General features: G+C 41.9%; 1 protein-coding gene and 1 long non-coding RNA gene across 2 annotated transcripts in view; one reads left to right on the top strand and one right to left on the bottom strand.

Moving 5' to 3' along the window:
• Positions 1–15,620, top strand: part of LOC132389168 (uncharacterized) — a 58,835-nt gene extending 43,215 nt beyond the window's left edge. The window contains exon 3 of the long non-coding RNA XR_009510441.1: positions 15,530–15,620. This is a non-coding gene — a long non-coding RNA (uncharacterized LOC132389168). The remainder of the gene's footprint in view (positions 1–15,529) is intronic.
• Positions 9,304–10,707, bottom strand: LOC132389166 (muscarinic acetylcholine receptor M2-like). Its single transcript, XM_059961622.1, has one exon. The coding sequence runs from the start codon at positions 10,705–10,707 to the stop codon at positions 9,304–9,306; it is 1,404 nt and encodes a 467-aa protein (XP_059817605.1).
• Positions 15,621–16,845: the final 1,225 nt, after the last annotated feature.

Genomic DNA, 16,845 nt, shown 5'->3' with positions numbered 1-16,845 from the left:
TTATGGTCAGACATCTTCTTTTCGCTGTGTCCATCATGAGACTGCGAGAAATGAAATTACCAGTATACTCAGAGATGGTTCTGAATAAGCTGTGATATGTTCTGTGAGAGATGGTGGGACCGAATGAGCTGTGATAATAACATTGCAATATTGAGGGAACTGGACAAGCAGTGACCGGGTTGGTCAGTGATGTGCCTGTAGAGATCTGACAGTTCTGTTCACTGCAGTAGTGGATCCCTTCGAAGCAGGGAAATAACCCGGTTGTCTCCTCAATTATCAAGGTTATCAATTATCAGTCTCCTAGATGTTATCCTTCTCAATCTATCGATTCATATCGATTCATATCCGCACATTGGCAATAAACTGTAAATCTCTTTCTTTATTCCTATGGAATATACAGAATCACAACCAGAAAACAGATACCAGCAAGGATTATGAAAATCGTGCAAAAAACTCCAGGACCATTTATTTAAAAATATTATAAACATTAATTGGTTAGTCACTTCTGGCGGCGGGCTTTTCGTGCTCCACACAGTGGCAGCTCCGACTTCTTTAGTCCCCTCCTGCCATCCAGAACTCACCCGTGGCTCCAGGTGACAGTGCGCATGCGACAGTGGCAACACCCGAGTACATCGCGTCGACAGGCGCGCTAAACCAGTTGAGCGTACCCAGGAAACATCAGCCCCTGTAAGATAGGGAGTTGTCTACCCCGGCATGCGAAACCAGTTCCTGGAGTGGACGGATGAGATCAAGTAAAATATAACCAAATGATGTTCTCTGTGCATCTAATTGGATAATTGACTGAAAAGCAGAATTGTGCTGCAATTCAAATAATCAATGTTATTAACGACCTACCTTCGCTTTGCAAACGGTAAGAGAAGATTTTTTTTACAAAGTAATAAAAGACCAAGTCCCTAATAATTAATTAGAATATGTAACTGAAAAATCGTCAATGGAAAATACAGTATAATCTATCCTCCTCAACATGTCTGTGCAGATTTGGAACTCACCCATTTCCTTTAGTTGGTTACTAGTTCCTGGATTGATGTTAGCGTTTCCGTTTGCCATCAGATCCATTCCTCCTCGTTGAATTATGGTTCAATTATATACACCACCATGCTGACGAAGCAGGTTGACTGATAAATCTATCACTAAGCCAAACACGATCACTAGTCAACGGTTGCATTGCTGTAATGAATCTGCATCTCTGAACCAGAACATAGTGTAATTTGCATACTACAGTGCCCAAAATCCATCCTGAAGACTTTGTCTCATTCACGGATTCACAATGTAAGGCTGTCATTTCAAACAATGATACTTCAATGAAATGAGGAGTCAATAGACTTTCTCTGCATGCATATTGAGGGTATTAACGAACACATATGTCAAATGACGTTAATAGAAATCAGAGAGACATCAGAGAGCATGATAATGTTACCAAAAAGATGAGGGCGATACATGTAAGTTTTACGTTCATTTCATTCAATCACAATGAAGAGAAACTAAAGGAAGGCAATGATGTGGAAAGTAAGATGCAACAGGCACCTTACTTTAGTTCTTTTGCCGCATGAAAATTTAATAGTACGATATTGTTAATTATTCACTGGCACTGACCCAAAGGAAAAGCATTTCCACTTTGACACATATTTGAATGAAATAAGCACTCTGCAAATGACCTTGTCTAAGAGCAAGGCAGTAATCATTGAAGAATAAATAAATACATATATTATGGGTGTGCTGATAATTTGTATTGGGAAGTTTATAACCTATAATTCAGCATAGCTTCCAGCGTTCAAAATCAGCTGTAATCAAGCTAGAGAATTTCTAAAAAGCATAACAGTTCAAAAGGTATTTTGTTTTTGATATTCTAAAACAAGACCTGATCAGCAAATTACTGCGGTATTCTTACTTATTCGACCATAAGTCTGAGCTGTAAATCTTAACGCAGGATACTGAGTAAGGATACAGTCAAGTTACTGGACACAAAACAGTTTTCCTCTCAATATTTATTGATGAAGATAAATTAACTGTGTAGTCTTTAAGGTAGATTATTTTTCTGAATCCATTTATTAAAATAATACAACTGTAATATGTTATGTTGAATGTAGCATCTCTTCCTGAGGTTTAGTAAATGGAACTCAAATATATGTAGGAATTAACATTCCATATTAGTTGCAGCATGACAAAGGTACAGTCCCTTCACTGCCAATTGAAAACAATAACTATTTTATCTATGTTTGGAACAGGTGGCAGGCTTCAGAGAGAACATCATTCTTGATACACAGATAACTGATACATTGTTTCCCATTAATGTTCAGGTGGATGAATTGCTTCTGAATATTCCTTCCAGTTATCAAAGCCTTTTAGTATTCATTCCTTCCTCTTCCTCTTTGAGTTGCTTGCCCCCTTTCTCCAGGCCCTCACCTCATTCTTCATCATGAAAGAGGAACGGCTCTAAATCCCCGTCATAACAGGGAGGAACTGGATTTTGCATAAATAAAAGACACAACACAGGCACACCAATCTCGGTGCACTCGCCCAAGTCTCGGAATTCAAGAAACAAACAAGCCCCTGAGACATCCTATTCACAGCAAGCAGAAATCAAGCAACAGCTTCGAGACTCCTCAGGACCGACTTTCCTTTTCAAAACTGGACAGCTATTTCAAAATATCCTGATGTGCAATGACACTAAAATCTTTCATTCCTTTTGACAGCTGTACCGATACAAAGGTTCATTCTTTTCGTCATTGTGATAAGTGTTTATACAGTGCGGTGATGCATTCCTATTTATCCCAAGACACTTGCAGTGATAACACTAAACGTTCTAGCACAGCAGGCTATCTTGAAATTCTCATACATTTTCTGAAAAACCTTGCTTAGTTGAGACTACGCTGAGAGATTTGATTTACTTCTGATTCGTGAACTGGAAATCCACAATGGTATGGTTGTTTCTAATGTTTACACCTGGGAAGTGTACCGGGAATGATGTGTTAAGCCATTAAGCTTTTGGCTTGAATTCAAGGTTTCTTTAGACACCAGTTTGTCCCAGATATAGTAGGGGGTGGAGCGTGGATTAGCAGGTATTTTTTTTTTGTATGCAGAATGAGCAGAGAACATAGAGAGAATTACTTGATGAGAGAGGAAGCTGCGGGAGACAGTGAGGGAAGTTTCTCGGAAGAAGGGCTTTCATACACAAACTATCCAGGAGCAATTCTCTGAAACTCAGTAAGAGAACATTCTTCCAGTCAATCAATCTGCCACTCAAAACTGTCACCTTCTTCAGCCATAATTAGAAGCTCAAACCTGAACAGGCTATGCACTGGCTGTCACCTTCCTAAGTGAGAGCCATCAATGCCAGAAGCAAGAATGGAATCTGTGAATAGCTTTGTGCAAGCTTCTTCGCTGTGCAGGGAGATCAGACCACAACTCTGCAGATGCCACATTAATACTCTAGATGCCAATCTGGCATCCACAAACCCCTTGCTTAATAGGATCCGTCTATGGCATATGAAAGGCTGGGAACCTCTGATCTTGTTGTAACTTAACCAAAAGGAATAAACACCCTCTTGTTGACCAGACAGTGCACGGCCAATCAGTGAATTGACACAAATAAATGATGGTGCCTGGAGCTGTCGAGATGGCTGTATTCTATAATTGTCTGCTGCAGTCTGCAGCTGAACCACCACAACTAACCAAAAAGCAGATATGGGAGTTCAAGGGCTAATGCCTACAAGATGTTCTGCAACACAGGAATTCCTGCACACACAAATGCCACGTGGCTACAAGACAAAATTCTAAAAGAACAATCAACTGTTGATCTACAACATAGATTCGACTGCCCACACCACCCTGCAGGAGCTCTGCAAAACACGGCAGAAGAAAAGGGGGAAGGTTTAAAGGGAACATGAGGAGAAATGTTTTCACTTAGTGGGTTCAGTGAGAGGGGAACGAGCGGCCAGCACAAGAAGTACATGAAAGCACAGTTTGAACATTTATGAGAAGTTTGGATGGGTACATGGATGGTCGAGGTATGGAGAGCTATGGTCCTGGTGCATGACGATGTGATTCGGCAGTTCAAATTGTTCGCCCCTCTCCCTAAATGGGCTGAAGTGTCTGTTTATGTGCTGTACTTTTTGATGATTCTACGGCTGGAATTCTGCAGTGTGCCTCACAAGCTTCCCTTCACAGGAGTTCTGCTTTTGTTAACCAGCTCCATATCAAGCAGCGAGACGCTAAGCAGATGTTTGGGGGGGTGGGGGTATGGGTTCAGAATCAGAAAGGGAACAAGAAGAAAGAGAAACGGAAACAGCATGCTTGGCGAGGTTGAATGCTCATGCATTTCAGGACCAATTCATCCAACTGCAGCAGTAAAACACATCCTCATTCACTATTCTGCAAAAACATATTTAGCTGCAAAATGAAATACAAGCCAACACAAAATAAATATTCCAAACCGGTTTTATCAATCCGATCTTGGCAAGTGGAATAAGAACACTTTTTCACCCTTAGTGTCTTTACCTAAGTGGATAACGACAGAATAACTCCATTGGTCAGCAGGAGCAGACAGAGGCCAACAACACAAGTTAGTCACCATAACAATATAACTTACTTATCCAAAGATAGGTAAGAAGGTAGAAATCAAAATTGCCATGACAGAAGGTGTCTTAAATAAATAATACAGACGCACTTAAGTGGAGACTGAATAGAGTGTGAGGAAGGAAATGCATTTGTCTGCTGATGGAGACACCTCCCTCTTCCTTATTAGGGAGAGAGAGAACCTGTGGTATGTCGAAGACTGGGTGAAAGTCCAAGTCTTTGGGGTAACTGCAAGTCTGTGTCTTTACTATGGCTTTGCTCACACTTGACTGCTTGGTGCCGATGCCGATGCTTGCTTCTTTTGTCGGTGGGAGAGGGGGGATTATTGCTTGCAACTGCTTATGCACGGCAGGGGGACTTCATGGTTTTGATGTTTAACTTTCATTCATTCTTTGGGGCACTTCTTTGATTTGGTGGATTTTTGCTAACATAAAGCAGTTCAGGATGTATATTGTATACATTTCTCTGACATTAATTTCGACCTCTGAACCTTCCATTCAGCTGTGCTGAATGTGAGGAACTTTAGTGAAGGAGACAGCAAATGGCTTTGGTGTGCAATTGTGAGTCTATAAGGCTGACTCTGAGCTGTACTCTCCCTTCAACATTGGCATCGTTTCTGATTCAGGAGAAGGGCTCCTGATTATCATGTGACGCTTGGATATCCTTTCCCATACAGGACAACTGGCAGAATGACAATGGTGGGATAACGAATACAGTCTTTACTGACAATGCCACTGCTGCTCCCTCCACATGACAGTCCAGCTACCCCTAGCCATGTGAACGAGATAAGATTGATGTATTGTTACAACATCCTGTCATTGCTTTTGAACATTATTCTCCCCACTGGCCATATCCTGAGTTTAGACAGTGTAAATGGGAGCGTCCACATCAACACACGTACACTTGGTTGGAGTCTGCCTCTGCTGTATCAGGATTCGAGATATCATCTGCAAGGCACTGGGTCTTCAACCCAAAATGAAGTTACTCAGCACTTCTGTGAAGCGGTGGATGGGCTCTAATCTCTTTGCAAGAGTAATATAGATTCCTCCATGCTCTTTGATATTGCTCACATGGTTTCAGGAATCAAAAATTTCACTTTTTTAACCTTCTTATCCGTGAAAGTCCTTACATAACTCGTTTCTCGAACCTTTCTGTGATCTACTGAATTATTCGTACATCCCCAGCAGAAGGTACAGGCTGCATGTCCAGAGACACTCCACATGCAAAGGTACACCGCTGAGCCCATCTCTAAATAACGTACTCGATTTCATTACAGACTAACTGAATCGGTGCCGTCATTTAAATTCCTTTCCATCACCACTTTGCTAGAGTGCGATTCTTGGCCAGCTGAAATGGTCCCCACAACAGTAGCAAAGTTTTGAGGGACACGGGCGAATGCAAAAGATGTATTTTTCTGTTTAACAATTGGTAAAATAGTTATGCATTTGGTAAAACAGGAGAAAGTGTGGATTAAGTGAGAAGTAGAATTCGAGAAGGGTTCGGCACTCAGCCGAGGATTAACCATTGACCCAATAGCTTATTCCCACTAACATGAAGCAGCACCACTCTGTGAGGACATGTGATGCAATATCACAGCCATTCTAACTACTGCTCCCTGTCTAATATCCCGGATAGAATGTGAGGGAATGAATTATTCTGCTTTCGACAAGACTATCTGAATACTTTGTCTATCATTGTTGAATTGCGTGCAACCTTTGAACAATAGATTCAAGACTTAATACATGTGCAACTGGCCTACTGAGTGTATGGACTCTAGTTATGAAGCTGGTTGACAGACGGTGAGCAATGGGACGATGGTTAATTCGACAGTGGTGCACAAAGGATATCTGATGCAAACACGTGGAAATCTACTGATGTTGGAAATTCAAGTAACACACACAAAATGTCGGTGGAACGCAGCTGACCAGGCAGCATCTATAGGGAGAGGTATTGTCGGCGTTTCGGGACGAGATCCTTCGTCAGTACTAACTGAAAGAGGAGATAGTGAGAGATTTGAAAGAGGGAGTGGGAGGAGAGATCCGACATGATAGGAGAAGAAAGGATGGGGAGGAGATAAAGCTCAGATCTGGAAAGTTGATTGGCAAAAGGGATACCAGGCTGTAGAAGGGAGAGGCTCATGGGACGGGAGGCTGTGAAGAAAGAAAGGGGGAGTGGAGCTCCCAAGGAAGATGAAGAGCAGGCAGGGAATATTGTTTGAGGGACAGCGAGAAAGAAAGGAGAGAAAGAAAAAAGGGGGGAAATAAATGAATAAGCAAACAAATAAATGAATAGATAGATAGATAGATAATTAAGTAGATAGATAGATTAACGGATGAATGAATGAATAAGGGATGGGGTAAGAAGGGAAGGAGGGGCATTAACGATGTAAGAGAAGTCAATCTGCATGACATCAAGTTAGAGCCTACACTGATGGAATATAAGGTGTTGTTCCTCCAACCTGAGTGTGGCCTCATCTTGACAGTAGAGGATGCCGTGGATAGACATATCAGAATGGGAATGGGACGTGGAAATAAATGTATGGCCACTGCGAGATCCTGCTTCCTCTGGCGGACAGAGCGTTGGTATTCAATGAAACGGTCTCCCAGTCTGCGTCATTTCTCACTAATGTATAAAAGGCCACACTGGAAGCATCCCACCATCAAGCACATCTCCACCCACCCACCCACCCAGTTTCTGTTTTCCGCAGAGATCACTCCCTACGCGACTCCCTTGTCCATTCATACCACCCGTCCCTTTCCACCGATCTCCATCCCGGCACTTATCCTTTTAAGCAGAACAAGTGCTACACGTGCCCTTACACCTCCTCCATCGCCATCATTCAGGGCCCCAGACGTCCTTCCAGGTGAGGCGACACTTCATCTGTGAGTCGACTGGTGTGACATACTGCGTCCGGTGCTCGCAATGTGGCCGCTGCATGTTCTCGTCCTGTCCATGAGCCTCATCCTGTAGTTTGCCTTGCCCGGCCAAGGGGTACTTCGCCCAGATCGGTCCTGGAGGTCCCTCGTCCCTTATCCTGTCCATGTGCCTCGTCCTGTCCTTATACCTCGCGCAGCCCAGGGCTACCTCCCCCAGCCCGGTGCTGGAGTTCCCCCGTCCTGTCCTGGAGTCTCACGTCCAGTCCATTAACCACTCCACGACCTGAGGCCGCGTCTTGTCCTCGCCTAGATCCGGGGTCCAAGCCCGAGTCAAGACCCAGGTTTCGTTTCCTTGTCCAGTCTTCGGCTCGGAGTCCTAACCAAGGCTACAAGTTCCAAGTTCCACGTCCGGGTCCCTTGTCCCTAGTCCAAGTCCTAGGCTCCGAATCCTAGTCACGTCCAAGACCTGTGTCAATATCAAGAGTCAGTTATTCCTGACTTTCCTTGCTTCCTTGACACACCTAGCCCTGTTCCTAGTCCCTCAGTGGCTGTGCCTTGCATTTGGGTCCGCCACCAACGCCCCCCTTATACAAGTGTTTAATTTTCGAAGCAACCTATTAGAACTGCAAACTAAAAGGTAATGAAGTATGAATCCATTAGAAACACAAAGTTATTAGACGGACAAAATACAATTTTTGATACTGAGTAATATTATAAAAATGAACATTACCCCTTAAATGTGCCTATGCTGAATTTTATAATTCAGGCAAATGGTTAATTGCCATTGGTTAATTGGGGCAGCCGCTTATTTCGGACAATACTTAATAAAAAAAATAAATTGAAAAAAATGTAATTTACTTGGAAAACTATGCCACTTAATTGTGAAAGGAATCTGTTGCCAAACAGGTTCTAACTAGTGTGAGGTACATGCATGCTACGTAACCATTATACACTACGCTTTAATTAAAACAACCGTTTTAAATGACATCCCTTGCGTGCTCGTTTTCAAAAAGAAGTGACTTTTGTCATTGATCGCAGGCAAGTGATAAACAGTAAGACAAAGTGGAACTGTTTTGCTCACTGCGGTTTCAAGCATTCAGGCTTGCGGATGCCAGAAACGGTTGGGGTGAAATGAAACAATTTCAATACTTCATCTAGTTAGGTACTATGATTAATTTAAAGGTATCAGCAATCATCTTGAATGTTCCAATTGAAATGAGGATTTGGAGGTTCCAATCATCGCCAGCACTGTTTGAAAGCTGTCCACTCTCTGCACTTGGTGTCTCTGATGATTTTGTTTATTTACAGTCAATCAAAAGAACATGTCAGTGTACGCTTATTAAATTAAAGCACAATAATAAGAAACTAATACAGTTTTATGTACTGTAGTGATTTTGGTTGTGTTCTAATTAATTCTGTATTTCCTTTAAATACATAGTTTGTTACTTAATTAAATGGTAGCTTGTCATTTTTTTATACCCTGTTAAATATTTCCAGGAAACATCGGCTCATTGGGGTAATCACTTAATCGGGCCAGAATGTCAATTCCCAGTGTCCCCCGATTAACTGAAATGCACTATATTTGAAATTTCGGCAGATTCATTTCCGACTTCAAACAGAAACATTATAATAATCAGCACACTTTTCATATAAACAAAAAATTAGAAATTCATTGTCCATAACTGAAGTATGCTTTCACCATATTACATATAATATCTATTTCAGCCATTACTGGCGTGCTGAACATTTTACTTTCATACATTTATGACAAACATTATGAAATTCATCTATAACGTATAAAATGTTCATGGAGACTATCTTTTTGTTGAATTTATCTTATTGCACCAATGTTTTTATATTGACAGAAGAGAAGATGTTTGAAGGTTTTCTTGAAGGTAGCATTGCATAGTGCATAGCAGGCTGGGTTTAGAGTACTGTTGATGTAACAGAGCCAGTATCCAATAGACCATAATGTGTTAGGGACGCAGACTGAACATAACGTGTTAATGAGTACCATGACATTGTATGGGGTCCAGGTGATGATAAATGCCAGCAGAATAGCCAAGACGGTCCTGGTCACCTTATTCTCCCGGGTTGCAGCTCCCTTCTTTTTCTCAGCAGGGGTCTTTGTCATCTTGTGGGCTGCGGCGAGCTCTCTGTCTTTACCATTCTTGCTGCTGTTTTCTGACACCATTTCAATTGTGGTAGCACAGTAGTCACTCTTTTGGGATTTCGTGACAACCTTTATGCTGGAGAGCTTGGAGCTGTCATTGCTAAATTGCCTTTGCTCACTGGAGATGTTTGAGCTCTCATCAATCGTTCTTTCCTCTGTCTGGATGGAAGGGACGACACTGAGGAAAGTCGAGTCATTTGAGACCCCCTTTTCCTCTCCTTGGCCACAATAATCCGTCATTACTTCACCAGCTGCCTTGCCGTTCTGTGTTTTGACATTCTGCATCTCATCAGGTACACTTGAAATGTTGTTATTATTCGATTTCATTCTTTTGCCTCGCACTAGCCAGAGAAAAATGGTACCTTTGTTTGACTCTGGCTCTTTCTTAACCTTCTTGACCCGACTCTTGCTAGCACGGGATATGTGCACATACAGAATAGTCATGGTAATAACTGGTAGATAGAAGGCTGCTATTCCAGTACCAAAAGTGACAACTGGATTTGAGAAGAACTGTATATGACACTCACCTACTTTAACTGTCCGTCCACCTACAATGAACTGCCAGAAGAGAATGGCAGGAGCCCACAGGATAAATGACAGCACCCAAGCAGCTGCAATCATCATCCGTGCCATCTTGGTGGTTCTCTTCACAGGGTAGCTGAGAGGCTTTGTCACACAGAAATATCGGTCAAAGCTGATGATAAGAAGGTTCATGACAGATGCAGAACTAACAACATAATCTAGAGCCAGCCACAAATCACACACCACTGGGCCCATGGGCCAGTAGCCAAAGACGATGTAAATGGTGTAAAGGTTCATGGAGAACACACCAATAATCAAATCGGCACAGGCTAAGCTGAAAATAAAATAGTTGTTAATTGTATGTAACTGTCTGTTTACTTTGATAGAAAGCATAACCAGAATGTTTCCGATAATGGTCACCAGACTCAAAGATAATGCTACAATCACAATGAAGATTAGTTCAACTGTTTTGTAAGCCCTCCCTCTTTCAATGTATGTTAGGTTGCTGAGCGATGAATTTGTCTGCGTTAAATTAGCCATCCTTTCCCTCTGAGTTAGCATTGAAGCGGCCTGAACGTAGAAAATAGTAGAAAAAGGAGAAAATATTAGCAAACAAGCAATTAAGGATTTCTAATTGAAGCCTCACCAGGAAGAACACAGAAGACCATCCGTTGTAAAAAAAAAAGATTATTTCTGAGGGATTAATTTTTAAACAGAAATCACAGAGATCACGTTTTGTACGTACAACATTACGTACGTAATTATGAATTAATAGTTAATAGCTAAATACTATTACCTAACTGAATGAAGATGTTGATACCCGACATTGCAAACATGATTTCATTGGATTGGTCCACCTTTATGCACTTAAAATGATGGGAAACCTCTGACCCTTTTGTTCCCTTATGTGCACGTGCTTCAAAAGGAAAAAACTATATGAACAAGAGAAATCCCAGAAATGACGCAAGAAAAACAGATGCACAGGATCATTCCTCTCCTACAGGAGGAACAAACACCCAATCCAATAAACTTGCAGTCAAAAGTAGAAATGAAGCAAAGTCCTTGAAGGAGAGAAGAATCTTGGATTTAGTTACGTCAGATCAAGAGCATGTGTTTCAAAACAGACTGCTAAAGATCCATGTTAATGGTGGTTTAACACAGTTGATTTCCCCTAGTTATGAAACCCATGAGAACGTTAAACAATGATGGTCTAATTTTCTTGAAACTAATAGCCTAAGAGGGGAGGTTATGACTTGTACAAAAGGATAGTTGACACCTGAAGCCAAGGGGCAGCAATATCCTGTGGACATGTTTGCTGGGTCTGTGGGGGATGGTTTAAACTAATTAGGCAGGGAGGAAGGAAACAGGAATTATAGATCTGAAGACGGGGTAGATGATATACAAGTAGATGCAGAGTTCAGTGATACTGTGAGGAAGGACAGCCTGATGATAGGGTAAAATTGCAGCCACTGGGATGAGTTGAAGTCTAATATCGTGGCAAAATCGTAGAGGGTAAGGAATATATGTCTGAAGGTATCATATCTGAATGCACACTGTAGAGTTTATGGAATAAGGTAGAGATTACAGTTATGACTGTGGGCATCACTGAATCGTGAATGAAAGAAATTCATAGTTGGGAGATTAACGTCAAAATACATTGTAAGGAAAGGACAGTCAGGTAGGCAGAGAGGCTGGAGTGGCTTTGTTAGTAAAAAATGAAATCAGATCCTTTGAAATAGGACACATTGGTTTGGAAGATGGAGTATCCTTGTGGGTAGAGTTAAGAAACTGCAAGGGGAACGAACCCTGATGGGAGTTGTATCCAGCACTTTGAACAGTGGCCTAGATGTGGGGTACAAACTACAACAGCAGACAGAAGAGGTATATAAAAATGGAAATGTTACAATAGTCATGGGCTATTTCAATTTGCAGGTAGATTGAGAAATTCAGGTTGGGGCCGAACTCCAAGAGATGGAATTTGTAGAAAGCGTTCAAGCTGGGTTTCTGGAACCTGTTGTGGTTGAGGCCACAAGGTGAAAAGCAATTCTGGATTGAGTGTTGTGCTGTCAACCAGATTTCATTAGGAAGTTTTAGGTAAAGGAGACAGGTATCGTAATATGATAAATTAAAACTGCAGATTGGGAGGTAGAAAATAAAGTCGGATATATTAGTATTTCAGTGGAAAAAACGAATACTGTAACAGAAGCATGAGAGAGGAACTGGACAAGTTTAATTGGAAAAGGACAGTACCAGGGATTAGAGCAGAACAGCAATGGTCGGTGTATCTGGGAGCAATTCAAAAGGCGCAGGATAGATACATCCCCTAGTATTCTGAAGTTAACTGTGGCTGACAACCGAAGTCAAAGACGGCATAGAGTGAAATGATAGCAGTATACAGCAAAAATTGTGGGAATTTGGAGGATTGCGAAGTTTTTAAAATCTAACAATACGCAACTAAAAGTCAGAAAGAGAGAATAGATGAAATATGAACATAAGTTAGCCAATAATGTGCTGATGCCAAAACTATTTTTTCAGAAATATAAAAAGTAAAGGAGAGACGAGAGTGGACATCGGAACACTGGAAAATTCCGCTGGAGAGGTAGTAATGCGGGAAAAGAAATGGCAGACAAACTTAATACGTATTTTCTGTCTGCTTTCACTGTAGAAGACACTAGGAGTATGCCAAAAATCCAAAAATATTGGGAGCATAATTGAGTGTTGTTGTTATTACTAAGGAGAAGGTGCTTTGGAAGTTGAAATGTTGAATCTGAAAAAGGTAGCAGAGGAGGCTGTAGAGGTATGAGTCATGATCTTTTAATAATCATTAGGTTCTACAATGGCTCTGGAAGATTCGAAAAATGCAAATATCACTCCACACTTTAAAGCAAAAGAAAGAGAATTATTAGCCAATCATCCTGACTTCAGTAGTTGGAGGTGCTGGAATTATTATTAAGGATGAGGTTTTGGTGTAGTTGGAGGCACATGATAAAGCCGGCAAAATCAGAGTGGTTTCCTTCAGAGGAAATCATGCTTAACCAATCTGTTGGAATTCTTTGAGGAAATCACAAGCAGGATAGACAACAGAAAATCTGTGGATGTTGATTACTAGGAGTTACAGAAGGGCTTTGACAAGGTGCCGCACATGAGTCTGCTTAGAAAATTAACAGCCCACGGCACTAGAGGAAAGATACTAGCATAGATAGAAGGTTGGTTAACTGGCAGAAGAGAAGGAGTGAGAATAAGGGGACTTTTCTGGTTTGCTGCAGTCAATTAGCAGTGTTCCACAGAGGTCTTTGTCGGAGTCGATACTTTTCACGTCATACGTCAATGATATGGCTGACTGAATTGATGGCTTTATGCCAAGTTTCAGTATTACACAAAAAGAGTTGGAGGGGCAGGTAGCGTTCAGGAAGATAAAATCTGTCGAAGGCTTAGACAGACTGGGAACATGAGAAGATGGAATATAGTGTACGGAAGTGTATATATAGTCATGCACTTTGGTAGAAGGATTAAAGGCATAGACTATTTTCTAAATGGAGAGAAAATTGAACAATCAGAGGTGCAAAAGAAGTTGGGACTCCTTGTTCAGGGTTATCTAATGGTTAACCTGGGGGCTGAGTCAGTGGTCGCTTTCATTTCAAGAGAACTATAATATAAGAGCAAGGATGTAATCCTGGGGCATTATAACCATTGGTCAGACCACACTTGGAGCACTGTGAGCAGATTTGGGCCCCTTATCTAAGAAAAGATGTGCTGGCATTGGAGAGGGTCTATAGAGATCCATGGGAATAAATGTTTATCTATGAGGAGAATTTGATGGTGCTGGGCCTGTACTCAATTTAGTTCAGAAGAATGAAGGGGGTTCTCATTGAAACCTATCGAATATTGAACAGCTAGAGAGAGAAGATTGGGAGAGGATGTTTCTTATACTGAGGGAGACTAATTTTAATTAGTTTCCGGTATGCTCAGTTATTTGCAGCATGAAACATTTTTTCTCAGTTTTCGTTACACCTCTGACAGATTTGTGAAGTGTATACAATTATTTTACATCAGCAAAATCACAAAATGCTGGATGAACTCAGCAGAGATTTACCAGAACTTCGTGTGTGTTGCTTTAAATTTACAGCATCTGCAGATGTTTTCGTATTTTTTCTACATCAGCAACGTGTTCATTTGTCCGTTGCTAACACGACGTTGATCTGTCTATTATATCTCTGTTCGTATCTGTGTTTCGGTTGCGCGCGCGCGCGCATGTGTGTGTGTGTGTGTGTGTGTGTGTGTGTGTGTGTGTGTGTGTGTGTGTGTGTGTGTGTGTGTGGTGTGTGTGTGTGTATGTGAGTGTACATGTTTGTGTTTGGCCAGGAAGGTGTTGAAGCATTGAAAGGCAGTTCAAAATGGGAAACTGCAGGGGCAGAAGTTCGTTGTCGGTTGGGCGCTGTCGGTGCACCTCGTTTACAGATGTACAATTAGTCAGCAAATCCCTAAAATCTGTAAATGTGACTGATCTGTGATGAAGACAGTCTTTGTCATTAGAGCTGCCGCATTATTTCCTCCAGATGAATCACTGCTTATATAACGCCCAAGCATTTTTGGTGCAGTTGTCTTCGATCGCCGGAATACTTACATCCGAGACAATAATTTTAAATTAAAGTGTTTGTTCAAGAAGCTGTAACTAAGAATGTTAGTCAGGGATGCAACCATATCTCAGGAGACCGATACTTTTTATAAACCAGGGCCGTTTTGACGAAATCAGCTCAAAGTGTCTGCCCGAGCTGTGGAGTCGGGAGTAACAGAATTCATACATTCTCACTGAAATGGATTGTTCTCTCATCTGGCAGACAGAAGAAATCTACTGTCCTTTTATTTCAGCATTTGGAATTCCCGGTAGGCCGTAATGTCTCCTGCCGTTGATGGGAATTGAAGTTTAATTATAATATTGTGATCGCTTCTGTCGCTGGTTTCCACTGTCACCTCTCCAGTCCCGGTGTTCTGCATTTCAGGAATGGAATGGAAACACCGGGGATGTGTATTATGGCATCCGGATCGAAAACAAACTGATGCAAGAATTTAGCGAATCGGCCAACATCTGTGGAACTGAACGGGTTAGATAGCGTTCTTCCTGGTGTTTGTATTCAATAATTTGATGTTCTGGTTTCCGTGCTTTGGTCTTGTAGCAGCTGCCCTGTATTTGGGAATACTGGGTTTGCACAGCCCGTTGACACTAAACGAATTGATTGTCTGCAGTTGCACTTGAACGGTTGTCTGAGCTAGGTGCAACAATAAAACTATCTTTTGGTAGTAACAATTTAGCAAATGTGAGGAGTTCTTTTTCTCAACTTGCTGTTCTCTCTCTCTCATCCAGCGAACTTGATGGCGATTGTGATCCTGTCCCGAGGAAGGTGCGGTCTTTCCAAATGTGTCTCTCGCTACCTGGTGGGAATGGCAGTGGCCGATCTCCTGGTCGTTATCTCAGATCCGCTGCTGGGGTGGACTGCATCGTTTTATTTTCCCCGATCATTCATTTTCATGACTCCTGTGTGCAGTCTCGGTGGATGGCTGGTATTTGCAAGCACTGCCACTTCTGTCTGGCTGACTGTCGCTTTTACCGTCGATAGATTTGTGGCTATTTGCTGTGAGAAGCTGAAAACAAAATATTGCACCGAGAGAACGGCGGCTGTGGTTATCGGGACAGTGAGTGCGCTGGCCTGTTTGGAGAGCGTTCCCTGGTACTTTGTATACGAGCGTAGAGAATTAATTGATGGCGTTCCCTGGTATTGTGCTCTTACATCGAGTTTCGAAAACGATCCCGCATGGACCGCTTTTGAATTGTTTTACCGCGTTTTAACCCCTTGTGTTCCATTCTTTCTGATTTTGCTGTTCAATATACTGACAGTCAGGCGGATTCTAGCGGCCAGTCGAGCCCGCAAGGTGCTCCGGGGACAAAACAGTGGAGAGGCTGACAGGGGCCGGGAGATAGTGAACCGTCGCAAATCCATCGTTTTGCTCTTCAGCATATCCGGTAGTTTCATCTTGTTGTGGGTAACACGGGTGGTATTTTATATCTATCAACTAATTTCAATGAGATATGTTTATTCTGTCCCGGACCCCTGTTACATCGCAGAAGAGATTTCCGCGATGCTGCAGGTTCTCCGTTCCTGCACCAACACTTGTATTTGCGGACTGACTCAGAGCAAATTCAGAGAGGAACTGAAGAATGCGGTGAAATGCCCATTGAATCGGATTTTTATGAAGAGAGTTAGAAAACAAACAATGTGATGAACAGAAATACAAAGTAACCATGAGAAAATCTCTTAGATCCTCGAAGTCCAAAAACAAAACACACAAACTGAAGTTCCTGATGAATGGTGTCCGCCTCTGTTTATTCTTTCCCATAGAATTTTCCTTTGCATAAACCCTCCCTCTCTTATTAAATTGAAAGTTTAGGAGAGCCTGTTACACCTGTTTCTCAGTTTTGACAACACTGCCTGATCCCCGAGTATAATATCGTCTGCATGAAACACTCCTGCTCCTGTCGTGACCTGTCGTTACTTACACGCTCTTTTTCTCCTCCTTCACTACCTATGGGTTCTCATTCCCTCTGCCACCTTCAACTGTCTTCCAGCTAGAGAACTTAAACTGAGCTTTAGAACACAAAACACCGTACGGTAAGAATACAGA

This window comes from Hypanus sabinus, unplaced genomic scaffold (assembly GCF_030144855.1).
Source record: "Hypanus sabinus isolate sHypSab1 unplaced genomic scaffold, sHypSab1.hap1 scaffold_488, whole genome shotgun sequence".
NCBI classification, from domain to species: domain Eukaryota; kingdom Metazoa; phylum Chordata; class Chondrichthyes; order Myliobatiformes; family Dasyatidae; genus Hypanus; species Hypanus sabinus.
The sequence above is the reverse complement of the archived record's forward strand: the minus strand, read 5'-3'. Positions and strand labels throughout refer to the sequence as shown.

Coding starts and splice junctions, on each gene's coding strand:
- LOC132389166 (XM_059961622.1), bottom strand. CDS start 10,707: ATGGCTAATTTAACGCAGACAAATTCATCGCTCAGCAACCTAACATAC.